At 35.3% G+C, this 17,616-nt stretch overlaps 1 protein-coding gene across 1 annotated transcript; it reads left to right on the top strand.

Moving 5' to 3' along the window:
- The first annotated feature begins 7,169 nt into the window (after nt 1-7,169).
- Nucleotides 7,170-9,665, top strand: LOC130728290 (protein BPS1, chloroplastic-like). Its single transcript, XM_057579718.1, has 2 exons — nt 7,170-7,441; nt 8,374-9,665. The coding sequence occupies exon 2, from the start codon at nt 8,387-8,389 to the stop codon at nt 9,446-9,448; it is 1,062 nt and encodes a 353-aa protein (XP_057435701.1). The 5' UTR covers nt 7,170-7,441; nt 8,374-8,386; the 3' UTR covers nt 9,449-9,665.
- Nucleotides 9,666-17,616: the final 7,951 nt, after the last annotated feature.

Genomic DNA, 17,616 nt, shown 5'->3' with positions numbered 1-17,616 from the left:
TCAATTTGCTAACGGAAGGAGGCTGAGGTGGATTAATAATCTGACGTGGACAACACTGGGGAGTGAGAGAAAGTCACATGGGGACCCTTGTACAATCCATAGCCATAAAACACCCTTCCATGACTGTATGGTGTCCCTGATGCTATAAGGAGAGCTTCAACTCCGCAATCACAAAGAATCTTCAGTGGCTTGGACTTGTGGAATCGCCTTCCAGATCCATAACAGGCAGATGAACCTTCGCTAAATCCCCCCATAACCGTCGAACCCAAGGACCTGCAGCAGTTGGAGAAGCTTCTTCGCCTTTCACGCGAGTTGCAGTAGTTGGAGAAGGACCCTTACCCTTACACGCGAGCTGCCTCTGTTTTATAGGAGAAAAAGGAAAGAAGGTGACCGTTGGAGGTCACGTGCTCCCCATGTGACTCTCTCTCACTCCCCAGTGTCGTCCACGTCAGATTATTAATCCACCTCAGCCTCCTTCCGTTAGCAAATTGACAAAATGACTAACGTTGCTCACAGAGTGTTAGGTGAGGGACGATTTATGTAATTAAATTAGGTGAGGGACCAAAATCGTGGCTTTTGTAAATGTCAGGGACCAAAGTTGCAATTAAGCCCTTTTTTTTTAAACAATGTACTTTAAACTTAAATGACAACAGGTGGTTTGTTTGCGTGACAATATTCTTGCAATTTCTTTCTTTTTCTTTTTAAAGGCAAAAGCCCATAAAAATGTTGGGTCACGAGAGGTGTCCACATCCGGCTAAATAACAAACTGTAAGTTATATAAACCATTCAACAATGTCATTTTCTTTAAGTGTGACTTACTTACCCTTAATATTAAAAAAAAACTATGTCAAAATAGATTTAGAGAAAGATATAGTAAAATCGTGATAAATAGAAGTAGTATATAATTTTGAAATTATACTAGTACCGCATAAATGAATTTTCATTTTAATCTTAAAAAAACTTCTTTAACTTTTATGTTAAAGCACGTGTTAGTGGCCAACATCGATTGACACAACTGACTTCATGTTCCGGGTTTAACTTTTACCTCTATAGACCAAGGGTTTGAATCTCCTTAGCTAGGGTCAGTGAAATCTCAGTTGGTGGGCAACTCTCCTCGGAGAGATCCCCGACACTCCTACCAAGAAGTGGTCGTCCGCTGACCTCTCCAACATGCCACTAGCGCCCTGCCCGATAGTTTGAAGGTGTTTTTCTTTGTTCTACCACTTTTGTAAAACAAAACGCGTGTTAATGTCTATTTGCATAAAAGTACCAACAGACATCAAACATAACCTCTAATAATACTAAACCAAAGTGCTTTCTTTAAAATAACCATAAGTAATTTATTTTTTGGTTAAGAATTAAGTTTCATTCACACTCGCATATAAGTGGAAATGAAATGAAGAGAAGAGAGATATAGAAAGAAAAGAAAAAGAAAATGTCTTGACAAAATAGGTTTTGGGTTGGAAAATTTCTTCTCGGTCTCCCTTTCTTTCTCATCTTCTTTTCCACCCTTCATCGTTGGCGTAGTGATGGCTAGCAATCCAGACATCAGCGTCACGGCGTGGCCGCGAGCGTGGCAAAGAGGAGTAGCAAACTTGATCTAGCGAAGGGAGAGAGGTGTGGCGGCATTGTGAGGTGTGGTGGGTTTCAGAAACGAGAAAGGTAGGAAGCTGGGTGAGAGAGATAGAGAGGAGAGGAGGAAAGGAAAAAATAATTAAAAAGACATGTAGAAACAAAATCTACACAGTGGACTAGTAAAAGTCACGCGAAAATGATGACAGAAATAATTGGGGCACATAAGACTGTAACACATTTTAGACCCAATTTAATTAAAAAAAATTCTAGGAGTTACATTTCAAAAAAAAAAATTAGGGATTCAATTTGATTCCCTTTACAATTTCAGGGACCTAAAGCATATTAAAGCCTAAGTTTTTTGAATTTAAAAAATTGCTTAGAGAGTTTTAACTCCTAAAATAAATTCATACAACTCAACTTCAATTAAAAGTTTAATATAACTTTCATACCAAGGGTTACGAACTAAAACACCGTTCTCAAATTAAAGAACATGATGGCACATGTGCTTAGGTTTTGATCATTTTCATGGCACTTGAGTAGTGGGAATGGTGAAGTGTTGCTCTCCATTCAAACCAGATTTTAGAGTAAAGTTGCTTCCAATCAATCAAATACAATTAATTGCAAAGGGATGCCTTCAAGGAACCACTATTCTAATAGTCTGTCTGTTAGAGGAGAAAGACAAAGAAAAATGACTTTTTGCCTTTAGCTAATGAAAATAATGAAAAGGGCTATAACTTTTTTTTACACTTGATCATTATTATATATTGATCAATTGTTATACATACACACAATTGTAATTAATTTAAAATTAATTAAGTTAAGTGTAAAATTCAAAAGAGATTAATTTTTATGCGCTAACTGTGTAAAAAGTTTTACACAATTATTAAAACACAACTTTTCATTTTATATTTTAAATATTATTAAATTCAAAATTAATTATGAACTAATAAAAGAGAGAATGTGATTGAATGATTATATAAAACTTATATACATTTTCAGTACATAGAAATTAATCTCAATTCAAAATAGTTCTAAATTAAACAATATAAATGTTAAAATTAATCCATAATTTTTTTTTTTGAAAACTCCATGAAATTAAATGTTAAAATTATTGAATATCATAAAAATTTACAAATATTAGAGACAAATAATTAGATATAAAACATACTTTTAAAGATCTAAATATTAATGTATCATAAAATGCTAATTTTCTCTCTTTTCTACCTTTCTACTCAACTAAATAAAAGAAGGAGGTTCTCCATACTTATTTTCTCTTGTTCTCTTTTTCTTATTTTCTCATTTACGTTTTTTTTTTTTGTCGGAAAGATAAGTTACACCCTCTAGAGATCAGGATTGATCTCTGGACCTTCCCCGCCCCAACCCGTATGTCACCAAGCTCTTACTATTTGAGTTATCATTCGGGGACATTTTCTCATTTACTCTTAACTTGTATATCTTATAAAATCACTTTAATTTTCTTATCAATATCTCTTCCCATCCTACCCATAATCTCTTACAAACTTCCCTATTCTCCTTACCAAACATAACTTGTGTTTAAATTTCTATTGAACTCAACTCTAACCACAATAAAGTTAAAGTGGCAAAATCTTAAAGTGGAGTGAAAATAAAGTGGTGGTGTGAATGAATCATAAAAATAGAGTAGAAATAAAGTGATGGTGTGAATATTCATAACTCATATTCATTTATTAAAATATTTTAATCAGCTTTTTTTCTCTCAAATAATTATATACACATTAAATTACTCACATAAACTTCTCACCAAAATAAGGATTTAGAATCAATTATAAGATGATTATGCACTGTATTGTGCAATTTGTTATAGTATAAACACTCAATATTCACTTTTCTCCTAAGGAATCCCCACAACCAGCTACCATGAGATTAATTCTCTTAATACTCATAAATCACATTGAATAAATAGATATCTCCCAACAAATTTGCATTCACACACAACGCGTTAGAAATTGAAAATTGAACTAAATATTCATTTCATTTGTGCCATCATCATTAATTCATTTGTGCTATCATCATTAACAGACTAATGTGAGCAGATAGCATGACTTGTGGTTCTTGACATATTTATTTGGTAGAAAGTGACACACGCCTTTTCTTTTGAGCACTTTTTTCTCATGTGCCAAAACGCCAGTTAATGGACCTTTTTGTGGGAATAAAGGTTGGTGCTCCATGCCTAATTCAGTTCAGCAGCCAGATATTACACGCTTATCTTTCAAGCCATTCCACGTTTCAGAACATGTGTAATTGTGTGTACTTTAAATGATGCTAACTAAGGTACCTTTTTCCCAACTATCTTTGCTTGAGGGTACAGATAATTTCATTAGAAGACACCCTGTTTGGCAAGGGATCTTGTGTTTGTGGAAAAAAATAACTGATGACAAATATTAGTATTTCCCCGGAAATACAAAAAGGGACAGTATTTCCCAAGAAGGAAGCACGTACATTGCCATTTGTACCACTCAATGTGAACCGGTCTTTATTTCAACTTAAGTTTGATACACTTTTTGTGTATTAAAGTAAGGGCTAATGTTTTTTTGTATGTGAATATGTATGAGTATGTATCCAAACATAGCCTCAAATGCTCATTGTTATAATTGCAAGCAAAAATATATTTAGAAAAATGTAGCACTAATAGTATGATGATTTTAATGTTAACAAAAAAAAATCAAGAATATAACTTTATATCAAGGAAAAACTCAATCCGTTTTAACATAATTCAAAACTATTTATAGTGTTTATAACCATGGAGGTCCTATCAGGAAAGGTTAGAGAAGGATGTGGAGGCTGTGTCGTGGTGGTTGGAGAAGAGGAAGAACGAGTAAGAGAATGACAAAAAATGATTAAAAATAATTTTAAAGAACTAAAACTGATGTGAAAAGTCCACATGAACAATTTACATCGGACCAGGATTGCCACGTGCGTTGTGCTTGAATAAAAATTGTAATATAAGCATTATGACATCACAACTCCTTATTTAAAACAAAGAAATTTTAGGCGCTAAAAACAACAACAAAAAAAGGGTTCCGAGATTTGAACCATGAAATAGTGAGGGACAATTAGCTACCCCGGTTTTGCTTCGCATGTTCCTGTGGATTTTGAGTCAAAAAATATTCGCAGGAAAATTGTGAGAAAAATCACATGAAAATTTTGCTATAATAATTTTCAAAGAAAAATCACTAGGAGATATTTTCAAAGCAAAATTTACAAGAAAATCTTGTAGGAAAATCTAAAAAAATACTATATGAGGTTTTAAAACAATGTAAAATGACTGCCGCTAAAAGATGCCTAGCTCCACAATATGACATCTTATGTAAATCATTTTTGTAAGCAAATTCAAGGATCATTTTTTTTTGACAGCAATTCAAGGATCATTTTAGTTCAGTGTATAAGTCTAAAAACATATTTTTTTTTGAAAAGAAGTCTAAAAACATATTTAACCCTAAGAAAGGGTTGAAGTGAAAAAGTAATTGATGAAAGAATTAGTGTAAGAATATCAAAATCGTAGGAAGAATGGAAATGGTGATGTACCCTCTCCCTTACGTTACAGCCCAATAAAGAAGGTAAAAGAAATGTAGAGAAGAATTAATGGGCTTTGGGCCAGTTCATGTTTTGTCGAGTGCTGACGTTTCTTCAACGGCCTCTTGTCCTTTCCCATGACGCTGCTTCAGCTGGCAATCCATATCAACCGTTCGATCAAGTTGCCGTTGAGATAAGCTTGCCTCATTTTCAACGCTCGTTCGTTGCGGACGGTATTTTCAAGCAATAAATAAAGTAAATAAACAACGTGTAAGCTCATGTCTGTATATGTTTGGTTGCAACTTGCAAATAGGATGAGTATCATAATAATACACACTTTTTTTTACAAGAGATTATAATACTCATTTTAATATTCAATGCAACTTTATGAGTGATGGAGGTGTCGTATTAGAGGCGGTTCTTCTTCTTTTGATTTGATATTGTCGTTTTCTTTTTATGATTTTCACATTTGGATGTTTTATTTTTTTCCCTTGTGGTCGTTTAAAAAGACTTACAACTAAATGAACAACAACCTTATTAATTAGGATGACTAAGATAAAACCATCACTCATCTAAAGAACTAGCTAACCAAAAGACTAAGGCTGCATTCACGGTGGTTTTAATTTTATGTTTTGAAAATTTTAAAAATCAAAACTAATTTTTAGTTTTATAAATTCATTATTAGGTTTTTGTTGTTTTAGTTCTAAAACGTTGTTGTAAAGTTTGAAAATTGATTATAATCACCATCGTACGACATTTTTTATTACAAGGTGAAGGGTGGGGTGGTGGTGGTGGAGGAAGATGTGAATGTTACATGTGGAAGGTGGTCGCGGTTGGTGATGGTGGCGTGGCAATGACAAATCCTATAATCGAACCAATCAATTGATTGTTACTTTCTGTAGTAAGTATTATGGATGATCCTGATGATCAAGTGGTAATCTCAACCACTATAGCAAATACAAAGGTATGTCATATGTACGTTGATATAGAGAACTCAACTGATGTGATGGTTTATGAATGCATTAAGTCTCTAGAATTCATTGACGATTTCTTCACAAAGGTCAATTTCTACCGTTTAAAATAATTGCTTGAAGATAATATTTTCATCTCAACCCATAACATAAAGACTTAATTTTTATCTTGTCTAAAATTATCTGTAAAAATTCAAATCGATCACAAAAACTTAATTTTCACATCTCAAAAACAAAAATCTTTGTGATTGAAGTTTTCTAAAACGAATCAAATTCAACCAAATAGAAAGTTCATCAATATTTAAACTAAGATGAAATACTACAAATATGAATTATACTTTTTTTTGGTCACATATGACTTATACTTTATGTCTTAGACTTTACAGAGTCCCTTTTAAAATTTTCACTTTGTAATGATATTTGTTTCTTAAGGTCTTGAAATGTAAATAAGTCTAAGATAAAGGAAACTTAAAATTCATTAGTAAATGAGAAATGCTCAAACAATGTTTCAAAATCATGACAATTAAAGGTGAGTACAAGTTCAGATAAAAAGAAGGAACACAGAACTATTAAGAGGAGGAATATAGTCCCTTCACCATTAAAAGCTTGAAGATCATATTAAATGGGTAAGTCATCCCTATCAAATTATTATTCATATAAATTTCTCATATATTCAACATTCAACTAAATACTTAAAGAGTCTTGCTATCTAGAGTTGTGCTGTGACTTGTTCGGCTTTGTAAGACTATTTGATTAAGCTCAAAACATAATATTGCTATAACACTCATTTATAAATTACAATCAATTTCTTTCAATTTTTGTTCTTCGATGAAAAACAATCATATTTCAATTAGTAACCTCCATATTATGGTGACCCGTAAACTAATAAGGTTCAACACAATTAGTAGATAGTCAAACTTTGTAAGTATTTAATTTATGATTTGATTATTGACTGGTGTGCATGAAAAAATATTTGTTAGGAGATACCTATACTCATTTGTGAGAATAGCTTAACCAAATGTGAGAAGAGTTTGGGAATAAAAACAGAAAGTTCATTGAGGAGAGTGGGCTTTGTGCAACACACCACAAAAACCAAGACAAAAAAGGAAATATGCAAGTAGGCAAAAAACAGACCAACAATATGATAACACGTTTCCCATTATCAACAGATTGTGAGGCCAAACTTGGTAGCTTTATCACCATCACCATCACCATCACCCTCTCCAGCCACCAACAACACAAGACCACATCCTCCTCTTCTTCTCTTCTACCCTAATTTCCACCAAAACAACAACACAACCACTCAAACCCTAATCCACGTTTTCCGATCCAATCCATTCAAGGTTCCTTCTTTCACTCCTTGTCTCCTTCAATTTCTCCGCCAACGTTTCGGTTTTTATTCTTCAAATATAATTTCCTTTTTCTTTTCTTCCGTTTTTTACTGAAAATTCTGATAATCAGTGAAGTCTGTCGTTTCAATCGGTGTTCTTGCTTAACGATCTTGCATATTTGATGAGGTTTACATGAATTTTTTTTATGTATTTTTTCTGATTTTTTTTTTCGAGATTTGCTGGATTTTCTCTTTCTATATATGGCTGATGAGAAGATCCAGGGAGTGATGAGTATATTTTTGTATTTTTTACTATTTTTTTGGGGGTGGTGGCGTAAATGGGTGCAGGTTTGTAGGGAAATTGAAGGGTGGAAGGAGGAAATTTTTCATTTTATTTATTATCCTTTTTTGTGAGGAAATTTGTGCTAGTTGGATTCTGATTCCCTTGTGGATTTTCTAGGGGATGAGAATTTATAATTTCTGAAGTTGGATTTTCTGTTTCTTCGATATTGGGTGCCTTTTAGATTTGCCTTACTATTATTAGGCAGGTTGTTAAGGATTAGTTGGATTTTCCATTGGTACCACTAAAGTTTAGAAAGAGAACTAAATTTTTAATCATGTAATGGGGTCATTTGATGTGGAAGAGGGGGCTGAAATGATGTTAGGAGTGGCTAAGGAGGCTTGTTATGTGACAATATCTATGTATTTTTATCTGAATTTTGTATTTCCCTTCTCTTTCTTAATACTAACTTGGAGCATGTTACTCAGGCATAGTTATTATGAAACTCAGTGCACGAATAATTTTTTATGCAAAGATGTTTTTCCTTCTGTTAATTTTCTTTTGATTGCAACTGCTTTGTGTGACTTGTAAATAATTGAATTGGCATGGTCTTTAATCTTATTCATTTATTTTTTATTTACCTTCTCTAATCTGGCCTGTTTCAGTAAAGCAGCTAAAATGAGTCGTCCACAGGACCCACCCCGATCATTCTTCCCTTTTGGAAATCCTTTCAGGATGATAGCACCCAAAGGCACTAAGCTGTCTCCACAACTGCTGGAAGTAATATGTAATTTTGAGGCAAAATTGGAAGAGAGGATGAAAAAGCTTATTCCCAAAAGCAAGGATGAAATCCTCTGCTTGTCTTGGATGACTTCGGCCATGCAGGCACTTTGTGAGAGTCATAATGACATTAAAACCCTCATAGATAATCTTGAGCTTCCTGTGCATGATTGGGATGAGAAATGGATAGACGTGTACTTGGACATCAGTGTGAAATTGCTAGATGTATGCATTGCATTTAGTTCCGAGTTATCACGTCTAAACCAGGGTCAGCTTTTACTTCAGTGCGCATTGCATCATTTAGACGAATCCTCTTCAAAGCAGTTTGTTCGGGCCAGTTCTTCACTTGATGGTTGGAGGCAGCATATTGGTTCTCAAAATCCTAGGATTGAGAAATGTGGCAATATTTTGGAGGATCTCAAGGGATCACTTGATCTTCTAAAGGTTAAAAAGTCAGCCAAAGGGAAGGTTTTGATGCAGGCTATTTATGGAGTAAAGGCGCTGACAGTATTTGTTTGCAGTGTGTTTGCTGCGGTTTTTTCAGGTTCTACAAAGAATTTGCTTGACTTGGATGTGGCTGACATGCATTCTTGGGCTCCAGCTTTTAAAAGTTTGCAGAATGTTGTAAATGAGGAAATTAGAGTTAGATTTTCAAGTGGGAGATTAATGGTCTTGAGCGAGCTGGAAGCGGTTGATTCCTCTGTGAAGGAATTATATCCTACTATTCAAGGTGTTGATGTAGATACCATTGAGTCAGAATCACTTGTCAAAATTGTTGAGAAGTTTGGCAGAGAAACAGAGAAGCTCTCACAAGGATTAGATCTTCTTGCAAAGGAAGTGGATGGCTTTTTCCAAGTAGTCTTGTCTGGTCGTGATGCTTTGCTATCTAATCTGAGGTCAGGTGCAACCTTCAATGACAGCATCTTGGGGGGTAACAGAGATGCACAAGCAGTCAATTGAATATGTTGCAGCTTAAGTCTGGTACATACTGATAGACCTTGGTATTGGGTTTTATGTTTCATGATTGATAATGGTGTTCAATCTTGTTTGGCGTATGGTATTCAAGTTAGCATGAGTAATAGGTTATATGAATGTACTACTAAGCTGAAATGTATATTTAATATGTTATGTGTAATGTTGTACAATAAAATATATATAAAAGGAGTTGTTTTGCTTAGAGGTTTATTGTGTGACCTTGTAATTTGTTCTATTCATTTCTCCATGAACTCTCGTTTTTTTTTTTCAATTTAGGGGATGTTCTTTCATGAAACTTCAGCTGCTGGATGATGATATTCTGAGCTTGTCTATATGTCTGGATATGTAAGGAGTTTGCCCTGAAACTTGATTAACAGATTATATTAGGGCAATTAACAGTTTTGTTACTTGTTATTGCATGGAATGTTATCTGCAGAATGTTAGTTTTAATTCAAAGGCTCATTAAATATATGTAAATGATCTAAGAGAGATAAGTAGGAATATATACATACATATATAGATACACATCCGTTAATGAGTCTTTGATTCTATTCTTGAGCATGGTTCAAACACTTTTTAGTGATTTTGTTTGAATATAGTATGATACAGCACATGTTTCAGTATTTCACGTTACTTAGTAGCATATTCCGTGATTTGTGTTTATCATCTGATATTGTAAAACTGACAGAATAATCACAACTCCTTTGTACCCCAGTGCATGCATTCATATCTCATGACACCTCAGCTCACAGAATCTCTCAATGGCATGTTTTGACTTGCGGGGTCAATTCAATTTTGCGAAATTAGCCCTTGCCTTGCAGCCTTGCATCTCTTGGTGCTGAGATCTGTGAAACTGTGCTGTTCTCGAGATCTGAAAACTGAGAGAGCTTTGCAAGCTCTGTTGAAGAGATTAGAGACCAAGTTATGTGAGGAAGATGATCTGTGTCGGTTGCCTAATGTAGATTAATGTGAGGTGGTGAATAAACGAAAAGAAGTGAATTGTTGGTGAAGGCGGTACTACATTTTTTTGGAACAACAAAATCCAAGTATCAATAGAAGAGAAAGCCTTGGGAACAACCCTTGGTGAAGACAGTAGTACATACAAATGATATTGTACTCTGAGCTGAGATGCGATATAAATCTTTGTCAAAGCGAGCAGGGGCCAAGTTTAGATGATCTATGTATTGGTTACAGAGTGGAGACATGAAGAAGTCAAGCTATCAGCAAACCGCTCTAAATCTGAGCAGTAATGGAATAGCAATGAACCATTCAGAACTCAAGCATGGTATTGGTCTAAGCTTAATTTTAGTCTATGCTTGATTAATTTTAATTTTTTATAAAATAAGTGTTGCCTTTTTGCTGTTTTCTAAGTGTTTTTTACATGAGTTCTAGATGGAAATTTGTGTATGTCCTTATAATCAATTCTGGTAACTAGAAATTACTCATTGAAGCTTCTCCCCTGAATTGAATTGGTCTAGACTCTAATTGTTTTGGACTTTAGAGTGACTTGTAGAAGAATTTTCAAACGTGCAATTAAATGTAAATATGCTGCAAGCAAAGCATCCTTTGGAAGAAGAAAACACTGGCTGAGATGTACCTTTGCAGTCTTGTTGACTCTTTTTTATTTGATTTGGTTTTTTGCTTTTCTTTTCTCTTTTTAAAAAACATTGAAGTGGTCGTTTTTGCAACTTGCTGTGAAATGGGTGGGTCACCACCATTAAGCAGTGCCCAGTGCCCACCATTCAAGAGGCTTAACTTTTCAACCTCTCCAAACGGCAGGTTAAAGGAAAAGATTTGTTTTCATAGGATATAGTTTAATGTGACATATATCTAAACCTATCCATACGAAACATTAACTAAAATTTTACTCCTGTGAAATATCATTTTGATCGCTGAAATGGTAGAGGTCAGGAAGAAGGAATTTTATGAAAAATTTCCAATTAGTATAGTTTGTTGGTCAAATTAGTCTTTCATGTATGTAAACAATTAGTCATTTTAGTCCTTCAAATATGTGAAGTTTTAATTCTTATTGGTCATGAAAGCAAATGCTAACATTGAAATTTATATTATTCCCTATAAACATGGCATGCTGTTTACCTTTTACACGTAGGTTCTAATTTGACTTATAATTCTACCTTAAGAGTTTATTTTTTTGAATATTTGTTGAACTTTGATTCACTGACGGCGTACAAACTTGTATCAATGGGTTTGAAGGATAAGAGCTCCAGGAAAAGTTCGCACCTTCCTCAGGTTACTTAGGCATAACACGCTCCAAGTTAATGAGCATCACTTCAAGTACGAGCTTGCTGCGTGTTGCATGAGATGCTCACATCCAGTGGAGGATAGTCTTCTTTCTTCGTGATTTCCGTCACTCTCGAGAGATTTAGCTCCGGTCAAATTCTTTTTCATGGCCAAATTTTGCTGATGTGAACTTGGCAACTTGGGTTCGGTCTCAAGCTTGTGGTGCCCCCTCTTCTCTCTTTGTGACTGCTATTTGGGGTCTTTAGAGGTGGAGGACCAATATGGTGCTTGGTGATACCAATTAAACAATGAATTATATTGTTAAATGGATTAAGGAAGATCACAAGGATCCTATTCGGTTCCATAGTAAGCATCGAATTCACAAACTTGATGCTAGGAGCAACTTACGATGGAAACTTCCTCCAGTGAATTATGCTTCTCTGATTGTTAATGGTTCCTTTTATCTTCGCGGCGTCACATGGGCATGAGTGGTGACAGGCTTGGGTGAAAGGCTTTCAGGCTGACATCGCAGGTGGGGATCCGCTTTGTGCATAGTATGCACTTAAATATGGTTAGAGTCTTTTATGGGACTTGAATATTAGACAAGCCATTTGTGAAACGAATTGTCCTAAGAAAGTGGAAAGTGTTTTGGTAGTCCTTCACCTAAGATTGAAGACCTTATAGTTAAGGATTTGTTAGTCTTGTAATTTGTTTTGTTCTATTTTCATAGCAAAAAAAGCTTCAAAAAGAAGATAGGTTATCCTAGTTTATAGGGGCGCACATGGGCTAGGTAGATCCAATGAACCTGCCCGAACCAACCCAATTCAATAGAAAAAATGCGGGTTGGATTGGGCTAACGGGTCAATCGGACGAATTTTATTACAATCCAATCAACTTCGGATCGGATACCAGATTTAAGAATAATCCACCCAATCCAACCCGAAATCCAAACATACAATAATAATATATTATTTAATATATATTTTTAATAATTTTACCAAACATACATGTAAAATTCTAAACCCTTATTTTATTTCACTTTTTACATTCTTCACTTTTTGTTTCAATTTTATTTGGCATGTTGGAGAATGGAGACAATTAAATTCTAAGTGTCATACATTGTGGTATTATTGATTAACTTGATTTCATTGCCGCAGTTATTTTTCATGATATTTTGCTATATGTCATTTATGAAATACTATTTCATGCTATTTAGTACAATGTTTTGTGTTTTTTTTTTTATGTTATTTTGTACCAATTTTTTCTAATTTTTTTTAAAGTTTTAATATTTTTTTTCAATATTCCATATTTATTATTATTTTAATAAAGTGATCTAATTAACCCATTCAAACCAACCCGAAGATCGTCGGATTGGGTTGGTTCGGGTCCGAGTGTGAAAACTCGTGAAATCCAACCCAAACAATTGTAATTTGTTCAGATCATGATTAGCCTATAAATCCATCCAACCCAACCCATGTGCACCCCTACTAGTTTATGGCTATGACATGTAATAAATTCTTATAGTAAGTTTATATTCAAAATCCAGGTTTCTTACCCATTACTGGTCATAAGCAGCGTTGCTTAAGTTTTTTTTCAATTGAAGCATGCTTGTGTGGAAAGTTGGTTGCTGGCAACAATTCCGTAGGATGTTTTATGATCAAAATACAAACCTCTCTTGTGAGATCTAACAAAATGTAAGAAAAAGTAAAATTTGCATTAGTTTTATATGAATTATTGCTTAAATCTTATGTGTCATTTTAGGTCAACAAGAATAATGTCAAGCAACTCAAATGAGAAATCGTCATCCTAAATGCTCTAAAGGAGATAGTTTACCACTACCATAATAGTTGTGTAGCAGATCAAGATTCTCTCATGTGAATTTATTTACATGTTCCCTCATATTGCAATTTTATGTATGCATTAAATATGTACTATATGCAAGATTCTTTAAATATTTATCAAGATAGATAAAAAAGTTTAACCTTAAGAAATATGAAAGAATTTTCAAGAGAATTCTAGTTAGTGTAGTATTACTATCACCCACTTGTGGAATATTAGCCTCGGGAAACCCTATAGTTAAGTTGCTACTCACGCGGGTATGGAAACGAGTACGGGTAATTTTTTAAAACGCGGGTATGGGAATGAGTACTATAGTACCCTACCCAGACCCTACCCATTGTTATCCCTATCCACAAGTTTCATTTCTACTCGTTTTCAAGTTAATTTGTCAACTTTGTGACACCACAATGAAAAGAGAATATGAAAACTACTAACACAATCAAAAAGTTAAGAAGACTGACGAAGGAAACAAACGTGAGACTAAACCTAACTCAAGTTGCACATAGTCCAAAAGGACCAAGACATTTTGGCTGACTTTGACTGTAGGCCAATGTAATATCCTAGAAGCTTACAATGTTTAATTAAATGGTTGTTTATTCCATTTCATTGACAAGTATAGATGGTTTAAATTATTTGTTTTTAAACCATATATCTAAATTCATGCATATCACACAACCCAACACACATTACTTGCATGTTTAGTTTAGCGTTGGCATAAGTAGTTTTGGATGAAATTTGATTCTAAAAAAATTATTATAGTAATTAAAAGTGATGTAATTTATGTGTTTAAATATAGGAAAAGTAATAGAAATGCCTTATGAATTGAATAGAGCTAAAATCACTTTTGTTAGCTCAAAATCTTAGTCTTTTCACGTTACACTAGCTGTTAATTTGGAAAAAGAAAAAGAAAAGACAGTTGATGTGCATTTTGTAATGACTAATGAGATCATCGTATTTGTGAACAATTATTTAATTTGGTTTGACTAGTAAACAAGCAATTGACATTATTAATTTGTTTCACATTCCATAAATTTGCTAGAGACAGGAGATGACCAAGTGCGACTATATTATATACTATCCGTACATGTTTTTTTTAAACCACAAATTTCATGACTGAGATAATTTTATTTGAGTAAAGTAGAAAAGTAGAACATCGACAAAACTCCCTCCACTAAATATATACGACAACTGCATCTATATAAACTCGAATTCAAAACATTTACTTGGTGGTCGTGCATGCCCTTTGAACTAATATAACTAATATAACTTGCAGTTGGTGGGTCTAATACAAGACAAGTTGACTTGACCTTTGGTAGGTCAGGGTTACCCTATTATGTAAATGCCCATAGATATAAGGCTTAATCCTCATATTAGTCTCTGTCTTTGAGTCGTCGTCTGAACCAGGTCCCTGACCGAAAAAATTTGTGGATTAAATCCCTCTCTTTTAAAAACGTATGGAGTCAGTCCCTGCCGGAGCTTGGAGCTCCGGCGAGTGATGATGTAGCGTGCTGACTGTGTAAATGAAGCTGACATGGCACTAAAAAAAATTACACATCATAATATTAAATTAAATTAAATTAAATTAACAAAATCAAATTAAATTAAAACCCAATTCTAAATCCCTAATTCAGAAACACCAAAACCTAATTCCTAACCCTAAATCAAACACAATCCCTAATCTAGTTCTTCCATCTTCATTGCAGGCAACAGATGCAGTAGCAGCAAAGGGAGAAGAAATTGCCATCTCCCGAGAGATTATCAACAATTGAAGCTTTCTTCACTTCTGATGTTACCTAAATCCCTAATTCAGAAGCAGAAAAGGTAGAAGAAGTTGGGGATTTTGTTGTTACAAATCTCTCCAGTTCGGTGATGAGTTGCCATGCGAGGTCGAATTGGTGAACCTTGGCCATGGTGTCGATGAGGAGGTGGAAGGAGGAGCGGGAGAGAGGAGGGTTGGGGAGGGATTTTGCGTAGTTGAAGAGAGTGAAGGCGATCTTGGAGTGGTGCTTGAGGCGGAGCAGGGTTTCGGTGAGGAGGAGGATCTTTGAGAAGGAGCGGTGTCGAAGGGGTTGTGCTGTTGGAGGAGGATCTTTAAGACCAGCTCTCGTCGGTGGAGGTGAAATGGCGGAGAGCGAGTCGCGAAGCGACGAACGCGGCGGAGCGAGGACAGTATCGTCGGGCTTTGAGAAACGCCATCGACTTGCTTCACTTCACCACAGCCTGTGGTTCGTTCAGACATCCATAACCAACAACGGATGTAGCAGAAGGTCTAGCATGAACAAGAACGTTGTGCTCGCTGTGCCGATCACCATAACCTTTTTGATTGGGGATTTTGTTGTTGGGAGCAAGCTTCTTCTGTTTCTTGGCCCAATCCCCAGAACAGCTTGGCCACCGCCACTGCTTCTGAGTTTCTTGGCCACCACCACCACTTCTGGGTCTCACTCTCCTGGGTTTTTTGTTTGGGATTTGATTGGGGTTGTGGTTTTTTGTTTCGATATTTGTGTTGATGATGAAATGCACAGCCAGAGAAGGCCAAAATGTTTGTAGGAGCGGATGAAGAATTGGAACGAGAGGGTGAAGCAGATGAAGAATTCATTGTTTGTAGGAGAAGAGAACAAGAGCGCGATTCAGAAGTAGGAGAATGAGAACAGGAACGCGATTTGAGAACTAGAAGAAGAGAAGGCTTGAAACAGAGAAGAAGAAGGAGAGAGGAAGAGGAGGTCGATTCAGCAACGAGAAGAAGAGGAAATGGGGAAGAAGAAGGAGGCCGGGACAGATGGAGGAGATGAAGGAGATGAACACTAATTTTAATTTCTGAGTGTTAGATGAATTGGGAATTGGGGTAATTGTTTAGGGAATTAGGATTAGTTGGGGGGAGGGGGAATTAAGAATGTTTAATTAGTTTTTGGTTTATAGTTAGTTTTAGGTTAATTATGTTAATTATCATATGTGTAAATTAATTTTATTAAATTTTTTTTTGTGCCATGTCAGCTTCATTTACACAGTCAGCATGCTACATCATCACTCGCCGGAGCTCCAAGCTCCGGCAGGGACTGGCTCCAAACGTTTTTTAAAGAGAGGGATTTAATCCACAAATTTTTCCGGTCAGGGACCTAGTTCAGACGGCGACTCAAAGACAGTGACTAATATGAGGATTAAGCCTAGATATAATTTCATCCATGAACAAATTGCACAAGTTTTGTTAAGTAACATCATTCATTCTAGTTTGTTTAAAAAAAAAAACACTTCATTCTAGTTGTTCACCATAAAATACATTAAATGATAGTTTAAATGCACTGGGAACAATATAATTTTTTTTTATATAAATATTCAACTAGAATTTATCATTTCAATAGTTTAAATACATTCACACGCGCTTTTTTTTTCCAATCTCATTTTTATTAATTTTTATCTTTCTCTTATATTTCTATCTCACACAGAGCATATGATGAAATTGAGATACGTGATCACTTGTGACCTAGGTGTAAGAAACCCTAATGAAGTCGCCTTTAAGGCTTACTGGAAAACGAAGGTCCACCATTGTATTCAGACTTTTATATGGAAACTCCTCAACATAGGGCTTATGACGAACGCAGAAAGGTTGCGGCGTGGGTTGGTAGCGACAGACCTTTGTTTGATGTGCAAGGCTGCTTCGGAGACGACATTGCACATATTAAGGGATTACCACCAATCATCTCAGTTGTGGAACTAGTTGTTGCACGGTTCAATTGCACCATATTTTTTCATTATTGACCTTTGATCTAGGATATTCCATAATTTGCAGGTTGTTGGTGTTGGTTTCATGGACACAGTGTGCACCACAACGGCATGGGCTCTTTGAAGGATGAAGAACGATAAAGTATTTTAGAACCTTTCCCCCGGATTGCCACCGTTCCTGGGCCTACATGCAAGTGGCGTCGGTGGACGTAAAGCACATGGAGCTCGCGATGTCTCTGATTCCTCACTAGTTCTCGTCATCCTAAGGCGTGGTATCTTCCCAACGCAGCGTTCCTATAATTTTGAATAGCAGAACTCATGTTTCTCTATTGAAACCTAATGTGGGGTGGGCTAAA

The sequence above is a fragment of the Lotus japonicus genome, chromosome 1 (assembly GCF_012489685.1).
Source record: "Lotus japonicus ecotype B-129 chromosome 1, LjGifu_v1.2".
Lineage (NCBI taxonomy): Eukaryota > Viridiplantae > Streptophyta > Magnoliopsida > Fabales > Fabaceae > Lotus > Lotus japonicus.
This window is presented reverse-complemented; position numbering and strand designations above follow the sequence as displayed.

What these genes read in the sequence shown, in the direction of transcription:
- LOC130728290 (XM_057579718.1), top strand. Translation starts at nt 8,387, where the DNA reads ATGAGTCGTCCACAGGACCCACCCCGATCATTCTTCCCTTTTGGAAAT.